We start from the raw sequence: 12076 nt of genomic DNA, 5'->3' as shown, positions 1-12076 counted from the left end.
TTCAGATGGTGATGTTCACTGGCAATGGATGAATTCCTTTATGGGGCCGCCCATGACTTGTTTTAACTAACAGATATGTGTCAAGAAACATACCTGAACATTTTTGTCCCAGTGATTGTTCATATGCTTAGGTAGAGTGATTTGCAAGGCGGGGAGGGGAGAAGTTTTCCCCATGCTGGTTCTGGTTCTCAAGGAATAATAAATAGGTAAATAGAGGAGCCAGTATGTAAAAGTTCCATTAAATTATTTTAATGTTGCTGACCCTCTTTAAAATCCAGAAATACCAGATTTGGCAGCAGGCTGGGTGTAATTCATGTCTCAGGTTGGCTTGCCTTATCCTTACAATGAGACACTCGGCCGATGAGCTTGCAGGGCTTCTTCCCTTTGGCTTTTGCCTGCAGCCCGCCCATCAGCTGGCGAGCTGTGATGGTGCCTGGGACTGCCTGCTGCCCTCCTGCGTGGCCTCTGCCTCCACCTGCCAGTCATCCAGGATATTTTGGTATACTCATTTGTCTCCTTATCCTCATTATCCCTTAATACAACTCTCCCCTGAGCTTCAGGGAAGCACCATAGGAGCCAACTTTTCTGTTTAGTGTTTCACTGCAAACTTATTGCTGTGTTGACTTGAGAAGTTTTTCAGTGGGCTACTCTGTGACTTGTACATTGCTCCAAGCAATGTACCCTTTCCTCCTTGGAAACTAATAAATGGCTTGGTTTGCTTTCACCATGCCAGGCTGGATCTAGCAGAACGAAGACCAACAGTCTTTGCTGGGATTTTTTTTTTCCCCCAAATGTTCTGTCAGTAGCTCTGTGATCACCATTTCTATTCAGTTCTGCTTCATCCCAGATCAGCAGGCTTTAAAATACACAGCTTTTTGTTGACAGGACGTTAAAATGCGGCCCTCTGCACTTTCAGATGGGTTTAAAGGCCCACTCGACGCTGAAATTAAAGGGAGCTGGGAAAACCTAAGCCCCTTAAATTCCCATGATTTTCTCTGTTGACAAGCATACTCTTCATTTCTGTTGTTGTTAATTTATGTAATTTGTAATGCGCTTTCCAGACCAGTTGCACAACACATGGTTCTGGCCTGAAGCAGCTTTTCCAGCTACCAAACATCAGTTGACTGTGTTTGTGCATCAGGCTCTGCTGCGGTGCCGGCGGTGTTGCCTGCTGGGACAGCAAATGCTCCCAGAACACCCCATGGAGGCAGAAAGTGCCCCACACCCGTTGTGCCACCACACAGCAGCTGCACTGAGCTTTCAGCCTCCCGCGGGACAGGTAGTTCAGGCTGGAAGGCACCAGCCAGTCCAACCTTCAGCTCAACGCAGGGCCAACAGCAAAGTCAGACCAGGGTGCTCAATGATTTTTCCAGCCAGGCTCCATCCTCCAAGGATGGAGATCCTACCATGTCTCTGGGCACCTGCTTTAGTGCTGGACCACCCTCCATTTGAACAAACTGTTTCCCCCTGTCAGAACTTCGGAGTCAAAATTTTCCTTGCTGCTCCTTGTGATGGTTGTCTCTGGTCTTCTGCTGTGCACCTCTGTCAAGAGCCTGGCTCTGGCTTCCCTGTGACTCCCCATTAGGTACCTGAAGACAGTGGTTTGAGCTTCTCACCCCCCCTTAACTCCCTCCTTTCTGGGCTGAACAAATCTTCAGTGTCTCTTTGGATGTCAAGCTACTGAGAGAAGAACTCAAATTGTTGACAGAGACACGAGTCTTGACGGTTCTACTGAAGTAGGTGCGTGCCAAGCGAGTTGCAAGGAAAGGATTGTGTGCCAGGCTACGTCTTGGCAAGTCAACACACAGTTACTTGCCATGGTTACTACTCAACTGTATAAGCACATTTGGTGTTGGCAAAAATCCTTTCCCCAGCCATGTTTAATGGTGCAGCACACATAGAGCCCGAGAAATGGCAGTATCGTTCCGTCAGGGGAAAAAAAGAATTGTCCTGATACTCAGGCAAGCCCCCTGGTTTTGGTACGCTTGCCCGACCTCGGCCCTCAGGAAATCTGGCATCATGTACCATTTTATCACAGCTGCCTCAGGCTTATAGGAATGCTTTTAGTCTAGTTCTCATGGATGTTCCTGTCTTTGATAAACAAAACTACGCCTAGGCTAGGATTACTTTCAGTTGTCAGCCTGAAAAGCCATTTTCTATACAAAACAGCAGACTCTCACTTTTTTTTTTCTTTTCAGCACTGTGTGGCATGGCCACTCTTTAAATGTAAAACTGCCCAGTCAGTGAGTTACTGAGTGGCAGGAGAGGCTGGACTTTCCTTGCTCAGTAAGTGGATTTCATGCCCACACAGACCTAGAGAGCAGAGATCCCCCCCCAAATCTCTCCTCTCCTAAAGGAGGAGGAATCTGTACCTCCTTATGTGTCAGCACTGAGAGATCATTGGTATCTCTCACTCAGATGAAAGGATCAGCATAGCGTGATACTTTGTGGCTTTGCATTCATGAAGGGTGGCTCTTTTTTTCCTGTGTGCCATAAGCAATTGTAAACTCTCCCACAGAGACTCGGGAAAATTTACTTGGAGTTTGCACTGAGTGGTTTCAAACAGACGCCCGGCAGCATTGTGCACTGTACGGCCCTCTCCCACGTGCCTCGCAAAGCCCTTGCAAGGCCCTTAAAATTGTTAAACCTGCACCCCACCCCCCCTCCAGGAACTGTCTTATTTAAGTACAAATGCTGCCCCAGAATGGGTGCTGGGGATGGGGACGAGGGGTCCATGTAACCACGCTGTCACCGCTGCTTCATAGGGCCAAGGCTAAGGTGGGAGAAAGCGGTGAGGGACCAGTGCAGTCTTTTTTTCACTCGTGACAGATCCACCTCTGTGTTGATGTTGTCAGTGTTCAGATTGTCAAACTACCGCCCTCCTGGTCGAGGAGTCGTGTTTTAACCGAGTGAGCAGTTCTGCCCGGAAATAACAAGGATACCATGCGTTTCAGCAGTGCTTTTTCATCAGATCATTCCTACTTACTTTACAAACAGAATTAAGGAAGCCTCACAACATCCCTGTGAGGTAGGTGGAAATTCTTACACCCATTTTACAGGTGGAGAAAATAGGCACCGAGAGGTAAAAGTGATTATCACAGCAAGCCAGAAGCAGAGCTGGAAATAAATCTAAGATTATTATCCTAGGCCCACTGCTCTAGACACTAGAGAACACCAACTCCCACATGCTATTGTAAGCTAAGACACTACCTTTCTCTTCTACTTTCACCTCCTTTGATGATTTTGACACTTGCATCTTGTGCTCCTTGCAGAGAGCCGGTTAGTAATCTATTTGCACAGGGAGCCTTTAAATGACCCAGGCATGGCTCTGATCGTCCAGTGACCTCCCCCTTCCCAAGAAGATAATTTTCCCTGGTGTTCTTGCACTTACACTAAGCTTTGCTTGATTCTTTTTCAAGTAGAATCATGCCCTGAATCCACAGCTCTGAGGCCGTTATGCAGCTTCACTAGGAATTTCTTGAATAAATGATTAAATTTGTCTCATTGAGAGGGAATAAAACACATTTATACGCTATCACATGGAGAAATAGCAATAGTCTTTTGCTCATCTGTAGGGCCGCCCCGTCCAAGGAGCTCCCGTTCCATTACCAACACAATATATCGAGCCTCACATCCTCTCTCTGTGAGGTAGAAAATTATTCGCGATCGTACAAGAAGGAAGAAAGACTTGCTGACAGTCCCACAGTGCTTTCCTTGCAGAGATGAGGCGGGATGCCAGGAGACCAGACTGTTAGCTCCCTGCCCAGTTTACCGAGAAGCGCCGTCTTGATGCCGTGGCTCGTACTTGGTGGCTACAGATTCGCTGGCAGTCTGGCAGGGTGCTTGAAAACTGTCTCGAGAAACAGAAAATCAACAGGGAGTTGACTGGATGCAGGAGGGAAACGTTGGCTCGCTTCCTTGTGCCGTCGTGACCCAGAGGAAGAAATGAGCGTCCCCGCCGCAGCGGTGAAAGACCTACAGAGCGTCCGTTGAGCGCGCCACATGTAGAGCATTCTGCGGAGGCGCGCCGGTGGAAAACAACAACATACTCAACATGTGATGATTAAAGACTGGACCATCCGACAGCCATGTTACAAACAATGTGCCCCTGATGGATAAGCACTCATCTTAATTAGCCTAGTGATCTAATGAAGGCAATGCACGTCAGAGCTCAGGAACAGGGATGGCAATTAAAATACTTGGCATATAAAAGGACTTGTTCAGTAATTAGAAGTAAACTAGGGTGGGGGTGATTAATCTAGTCTGCTGGCATCTGGAAGGGTCAGATGCTCTGAAGAAGTTGGAAGATGCCTCATACTGAACTGTTACAGAGATTTTTATCTATGTTTTTACCCACAGGAAAGTGTGTGTCCACCTCCCTTCACCAAGTGGGCTGGTTTACACTTAGAACTATTAAAACTCCCCTATGTCTTTCTGTGAAGAACATTAAAAGTAATAGAACTCATCTCATGTAAGCATGGTGGTTGTGCTGTCCATCTAAATCTTCACCCTTGTTCAAACTCTGCTAGAGTATTGAGCCCAGGGGACCCTCTTCCTGATGAAAAACACTCCTCAGTTGCCCTTCGTTTGCACTAGCTGTTTTCCTGTTTCCCTATTAAGAGAGTGGATGAACGGTAGCCTTCAGATTTTTTTCTTCAGCATGTTCCTTCACGTTGTGTTGCTTTGTCATACTCCTTCCCAAAACTGAGGAGATACCTCCCAGTCTTCCTTCTCGAGGAAGGACAACCTCCCTCTGTCCCAGAAGCAAAGATTTTGACCTTGGGCTGCAAACCTTGGGAAAATACACAGGCCCAAGAGGAGCAAAAGAATTACTAATATTATATATAGTATATTTAAAAAAAACCCCAACAACAATGTGACACCACTACGGTGCTGAAGAATCCCAATGCACCCTACAACCTTTCTACATATGTACAGCTTACTGCACTCAGCAGTGCAGCCCGGCCACCTTTGCGCCCGTGTAGGGAGGGCAGCTGCGTAACAAGGCGCGGGAGCTCTGCCTAACGGGCCGGTTAGGTCAGCCAGTGACAGAACTGGCAGCACTGGTGGCTGCCAGGGCTGGGATGCTGGGCAGCGGGACTGGAGGTGTGTGAGCCCAAGCCTACCCAGCGTTGTACCCAGCGCACTCACATTTGGCTTCAGTGGAGTTTGGAGTCAGCCCTGCTACAATGGGAGACCGCAGGGGGTCTTAGCTAGCTAATGGCAGGATGAGTTTTATGGATTATGCCAAAGACCTTTTTTTTTTCCTCTCTCTTTTTTTCTTTTTTCTTTTTTTTCCCTGACCTGGATTACAGCCTGCCCTGGGAACAATGGGATGGGCTGCAGCCCCACAGAAAGAATTTGCTGAGCTAGGAGGGTCTGAGGTTTGCAGAGCAGATGAGAATGCATACCTGCAATTTTCTGGCATGAGGCTCAGTTTTTTTGGGGGGGACACATAGCTATTAACCTGAAGCTTCCTAACACATTGCTGCACTGTCCTAGCCCAAAGGTGCTGCTGTAGTCCTAAAATTAGAAATCTGCAGACATTTAAATGTTTGCAAGCACATGCCTTTCTGCCTCTTGTAACAGGAGAAATTTTGCTGAGGCTCTGAGAGCTCTGTACAGACCTGTTGGCACAAAAGGTCTAAATCATCTTTTGAAAGGCCTTGTTTTACTTGAGACTTTGGCACTTAATAGAGAAGTAGATCACTGGATGGCTCCCGTCTGTCAAATTAAACACAAAGGATGTCAGAAGACTGTCAGGTCAATCTTTTCAAACGTGAACAACCGGTTTTCCACTTAGAGGTTTAAACAGCCGCACAGTCACCCAGACCCCTGGTTTAGGTTCACAGGTGCCTTCAGGACTCCATACCTGAGATCTGCTGAGTGCCTGTAAGTCTGGGAGCTCCAGGAACCGAGCACATGTCGGGACCGTGCTGTGAAGGTTTATATTTGGTTTCATGCTGTGGGGGCTGTAGCAGTTCCCTCCTCTCGCAGAAGCCTTCCCACGCTTCCTTTGCTAAATCGAGTTTCAGATCTTTAAGTCACAAGACTACAAGTAAAAAATATCACTTGAATTTATTCTTTCCAGTGCTCTGAAATAGTCTCGGGGCTGGATGACCCTCTTGGGAATAAATAACCCATCTGTGGGCATCCGCTAAATCCTAATAGAGAGCTACTGTTAACCTTGCCTACTGCCAATGTCACTTGAAGAGCAGAAATATTTTTGACGAAGGGAAAATATTTTTACCCAACTCGGATTTTAATTCACAGAGAAACTGGGGACATTTTGGCCTTTATTTTCTGAATAGAGAGGGGAAAGAGCACTGACTATTTTAGTGTATTGATGCCAAGCACAGAATTCACTTTGCAAGTTAAATAACTGCAGTTACATGCCAACAGTGAAGGGAGATCTGCTCAGCATGCCATAGGTGGAAACAGAAAAAGAAATACTAGCTACAGTTGTTGGTCAAGTCTTCCCCCTCGCTGGCTGAAAAGATCCTCCCCATGTTCCTAGAGAAGTGGGGAACACAAAGCTTCACAGTGGTGACATTTGGGTTTCACTGCCACGTTAGGTTTTAAAAGACGTAGGTTATGGGTACAGTGTGTGGGTGTTACTGTAAGGAGCGAGCTGGCATGTGGCAACAGGGAAAATGTTCCTTTTCAGATGGACGTACAGGGCAAATAAGGCACAATAATACCTTTCCAGTTGAGAATCTCAAGAGGAAGTAATATTCAAATGGCCATTTTAGCACTTCACTTAAAAATATCTTTTGATTCTTTCTCTCTCTCTCCTTTTCTCTTCAACCTTTTCCTTTTCACGTGCTCCCCATCTCTTGCACCTTCATACAGTCAAATCGTCTGACCTGGCCCGGCTGCTGGCTTTACTTAGCCTGCTGAGGGGTCTCATATCAGTGGCGAGTTCAGCAGGCGCTGAAGGCCCTTCAACTTCATCGCTCACCACCTCCTCCTCTGCTTTCTTCACCCCTGGCTCTTCCTGAGGTCCCTTCTGCTCCTCTTCTTGCTCCCCCTCCTCCTCTGCTCTTACCTTCTCCTCTTCTGGCTCCTTCGCTTGTGCATACGATGGTAACCTTTCATCGAATGCTCGGGAGAGATCTTCCAATGGTCCCATCCCAATCTTCTCCTCATACTCATTGAAGGCTGATGGAAGGGGACTGGGCTCAACTCCTACTTCTGTGAGAGGGAAATAGTGGGACACCGGCTTCTCTTCTTCCAGCAGCTTGTAGCCTTTGGCCTTCGGGATGGAGGAGACTGTGATGGCATGGAGGGGCTTCTCTGGGACCTCACCCAGCTGTTCCTCCGCTGGCCTTCTCAGAGCCCTCCGGATCCTTTTCAGGATCAAGTGACTGATCTCCACCAGGTTGAGGAAGAGGGACACGGAAGCCACCACCAGCATGAACATAATAAAGATGGTCTTCTCCGTGGGCCTGGAGACAAAACAGTCCACAAGATTGGGACAGGGCCACCTCCCACAGCGGTAAAGGGGGAGAATTCGGAAGCCATATAGGAAGTACTGACCTACTATGAATCCTACCTCAAAGAGGGTTTTGAAAATGATGTGGAAGATATAGGTTCTCAGAAGGGTACCCTCCAGGCGAAACTTTTTGGTCCCATCAGGGTTGTTGCCTTTGTTTTGATTCGGAGCCAGGGGCAGCTTCTCTTCATCCACCTCAGCTTGCTGGCGCCTCTCGGCTTCCTCCCTCTCTCTCCTCTTCTCCTCCATCCGTACATGGTGCACCGCGTGCCCAAAGTACATTAGCGACGGTGTGGATACAAAAATGATCTGCAGGACCCAGAGCCGGATGTGGGAGATGGGGAAGGCCTCATCATAGCAGACGTTCTCACAACCAGGTTGCTGGGTGTTGCACACAAAGTCTGACTGTTCGTCTCCCCACACTAGCTCAGCAGCCGTTCCCAGGATCAGGATGCGGAAAATGAAGAGTACCGTGAGCCAAACTCTCCCGATGACAGTGGACTGCTCGTTCACCTGCTCTAAAATGTTCCCCAAGAAACTCCAGTCACCCATGTCTTACTGTCTAAGGAAAGAAAAAAAAAAAGAAAGACCACAAATTATGCTAAATTTAAAAGGTTCCAGGTTTTCCCACTGATGCCTTTTGCTGCTTTCCAACAGCAAGTATTTCCCTAATATGCTTTGAGAACAGCAAGAACATTGCTTGCTTGCTTATTTGCCTGATCACAATGATTTATTAGCAGGAGAAGGGCTAGAAGCCAGAGCAAGCTCCTTGCTTCCTTACTTCCCTGGCTCTAAATAGGCAATTACTTTTACATACACAGGGAGTGTATTTAACTCCTTTTACAGGTAAGAGCCTTCTGTGGTGCCTTGTAGGCTGAGTCACGGATTTGGTACACATATAAACCCTCACTGGCAGTACAGCAGGGCAGGTTTATCAGCAGGCAGCTGCAGTGGTTAGAGAAGAGAGTGAAGCTTTCAAGCACCCGAGCTCTTCCATGCCAGAACCTCACACAGGTTAAACACATCCTGAACTTGTGCCCATCACGTACCTACACAGACCTGAATTGTCTCTCTAGGTTGTGTATATTAATTCTACCTTAAAAATCACTCTTTTAAGTAAGAGCAGCAATTGTAACACCATTACTATGTTAGTAATACTGAACACGCTGAGCAACTGTTACATGTAATAGTTTTGCTATATAGTATGCACTATATACAGTATCATAATCAGGTCTTATCATGGCTATGCTTTGCATCCTCTTCTGAAGTCCGCTGCCACTTTGACATTGGAATTAACCTGGACTAAAAACACAGAGGTCCTTAACTGGGACCTAAAATACTGGTTTTTCTCTCTCTCTTTAAAGCGTCAGTGCTGCTGCCCCAGGCTACCACAGAGCTGGAAGCCAGCTGCAGATATCCTATTGGAAAACTAAGAAATCGGGCCGTTTTCAAGTAACGCAAGTCAAATGTTACATCTGTCATTATTTTTGCATTATAAGAAATTATTCCTAGGCCAGGACTTCATCCTGTGTGCCCTGAACTTCACACTGTATCATTTCAGGCAAGGGCAAAGCTGTGAATGAGGGAAATAAAGAGGAAACTTGTTTTGGATGGGCTGATTTAACACATCACAGCAGTCTGAAGCCTCTGAGGAATGCAGAATACTACAGCAATCCGGCAAGACCGACTTGTGGAGGATGACTTGTGAAACAGTGAACATTATTCACAGATCAGCTGTTCATGGGGATCTAAAAGTTCATCTCTTAGATACTACCCCCATCTATAGTTTTCTAAACGCAGACACACACACACACACTCACACACACAAGTGCTGGGGAAAAAGAAGGTACAGTCAACAGCATGGAAATCTGAGTCTCTAAACTCCCTTCCTCCTTCAGATGCCACTGGGACATGTTTGTAGTGCCATATGCTACAACACACCAACGCATACCAGTCTGTTTCAACTACCACGTGTACGTATTCTCACAGACAAACGCACAAAATATTGAGAGTTCTGCGGCTCTCGGGGGGAATTTCACAGATTTTCAACCAAAAAAAAAAGATTTAAAAAAGCCCTTCTGATATCACTTTTCTAAACCAAGATGGACTCGTTTTCCTCACCTTCAAACCCTGTAAGATTTCAAGCCCGGGCACCCAAGTTAGACAACGCAGAACACGGCCCTTCAGCTTTGCATAAACACCTTGCATGCGTCAGCGGCAAACATGCAATTTAATCACCGAAGAAAATTGCTACTTTCTCAGTCATTAAAGTTGTGTAAAGGAGTGTGTTAATGTCAGCACTTACATTAACAAGTCTAGCAGAAGATTATGCTGTTTACATACATTATCTAAACTGATTTAAACATTCTCTTTCTGCAGATCCGCAGAGCAAAGTACACCCGGCAGTTCCCAATCATGTGCAACTCTGTAAGAAACACGGCTACACGCAACACCAGCTCCACTGTCCCACAGGCACCGCAGTCAGCTCCATCCCTTTCTCCCTCTGTGAGGCACGCTGATACCCGCTGCCACCATTTGAACCTTCCCACCGCCACACGCAAGAGCGGCGTTCTAGATGTGATAAACCTTATCATACGGAAAACTCGCTGCACAAGAGAAGGAACAAATGTTTCCTGTCTAACTCCATCAAATGTCTTGCTTGCAGCTTGCTACGTTTGGCTAAACTCTGCCTGAGATCACTTCCGAACTAGTCACGTTTTCCAAAACTCCGCCATGACCTCTCTACTGTCTGCAAGTTCCCTGCGGCTTCAAGGTTGCTCAGTCAGTTCAACTGCAAAGGAACAATTTTGGGTGGACTGAAGATGAGTGGTACAACTGGTTTGAATGTCTAGGACTGCACCTGTAAGCGGTCAGCCCCTCGAGTCTCAAACAAGGTGCAAGCCATTGATTAAATCTGGGCAGCCACCTTCTCCCTTAAGCCACCTGCCATGAGGAAAGAGCAGGAGACAGCCTGAGCCCACTCAGAGCCAACGGGCTCGTGCTCGTAACCCACACAGGCTTGTTGCAAACCCCCCACCCTGCGCTTCCAGAGGCTGCGACCTGAGCCCGCTACCAGCAAAAAAGACTCTATAGTTTAAGGATGTTGAGCAAGCAACTTGCCGCTGTGAGAGGCTCCACCGAAGAAATGTGTCCCCCTCCTCTCTTGGCACTCTGCAGGGAAGAGTGAACTTTTGTCTCTCTTCTTCCCTACCCTAAAAGTCCCAATCCTGTCGCACGACTGAGCAGATATGACTGAATTGGCTCTGATGGTGGGTTTTAGTTGCCCTGCAATATTTAAGCTCCGAGCCAGACAGCTTTATGAAGTGAGTGACAGTCAGTGACGTGGAGAACAATAGGGAGGGGGAAAAAAATAGAGAAAGAGGGGCAGAGGCACAGAGGAGAATCCACTGAACATGAAAAAGCAGAGGGGGGAGAGGCACGGGCGATGGGCAGTGAAAACCTAGCACATGCACAAATGGGAGTTTGCAGAGTTAAGCGGGGTCTGGCGCATCTCTGCAGTTCTGCCACGGTTCAGCACAGTGCTGTGCCTGTCCCCACTTGCCAGCCACCACACACATGCTGTGGTGTGACAGGTGAAAAGGGAGCACCAACATCTCTGGTGGCCGTGGCAGAGCTAACTGAATTGGTGTGTTACCCTGCACCCAGCTCTGACAGCCAAGTCGCAGGCAGTCACTGAGGTACCGGGCTGGTACTTACCACTGCCAGGTACTTTGGACTGCTCTTTAATGTATTTTATCAGGAAGAAGCAGCACTATGGGAAAACTAGATCATCAGTCAGTATTAACCGTGCTGAGAAATACCAGTTTTTCAACCTCGCCTTTCAGTGCCTGTCTTTTACTAGTCTTTCCTCCAAATGCATCTTGCAAACGCACATACATCACAAATGTCTAATACAAACTGTTTTGTTAAGGAGCGTAGCCAAATTCCAGCAGCCCAGCTAACAGGAATGTTACCCCAGGCGCACTTGCCTGCCCCCCAGCCAGCCACAAAAATGCTGGAGAGCCTGTGGAAGAGAAAGATCAGAGGCTCAGTGATGTATCCACAAGTACAGCTAACTGCCCTGTGAGTTTTTAGGGAGGAGCCGAAGGATGTAACTTTATTCTGAGGTGCTGTTTCTGCAGTCTGTCTGTATGAATTGATCCGAACGTGCTCTTGGTTCTCAGCTCTGAAGGAAGAGGATTACTGGAAGCAGGATCTGCTAAGCAGTGATACACATACCAGGCTCATAAAGTGATGAGGCAGCAAGTGTTTCTCCACTCTCTTTATGCAGACTCAGCACTGAATTTAATTCCCCCCAAACGGCATCGGGAGATGTTCTGTCTCTAACAAAGCTGTTGTTTGAATTAGATATTATGAGGGCCACAACATTCTGATTCTTCAAACCAGTGGTGTCAGGCCTCCCTTCAGTGCTTCTGCGCATTTGTGCCGGCATAAGTTTGGAGTCTCATTTCAGCAGTTGCCTTCCCCAACAGCTTTTAAGTGGAATTGCATAGTCCCAATGTCCAAAGCACAACTAAAGGCAGAGATGATGTTTTTCAAACTGGATTTCAAAAGAGCTGA

General features: G+C 47.2%; 1 protein-coding gene across 1 annotated transcript; it reads right to left on the bottom strand.

The window, feature by feature from the left end:
* Nucleotides 1–6795: 6795 nt before the first annotated feature.
* Nucleotides 6796–8047, bottom strand: GJA8 (gap junction protein alpha 8; the record flags this gene model as incomplete). The annotated part of the gene is made up of 1 exon (XM_084279048.1): nt 6796–8047. The coding sequence occupies one exon, from the start codon at nt 8045–8047 to the stop codon at nt 6845–6847; it is 1203 nt and encodes a 400-aa protein (XP_084135174.1). The 3' UTR covers nt 6796–6844.
* Nucleotides 8048–12076: the final 4029 nt, after the last annotated feature.

The sequence above is a fragment of the Gallinula chloropus genome (genome assembly GCF_964237585.1).
Source record: "Gallinula chloropus genome assembly, chromosome: 1".
NCBI lineage: Eukaryota > Metazoa > Chordata > Aves > Gruiformes > Rallidae > Gallinula > Gallinula chloropus.
This window is presented reverse-complemented; position numbering and strand designations above follow the sequence as displayed.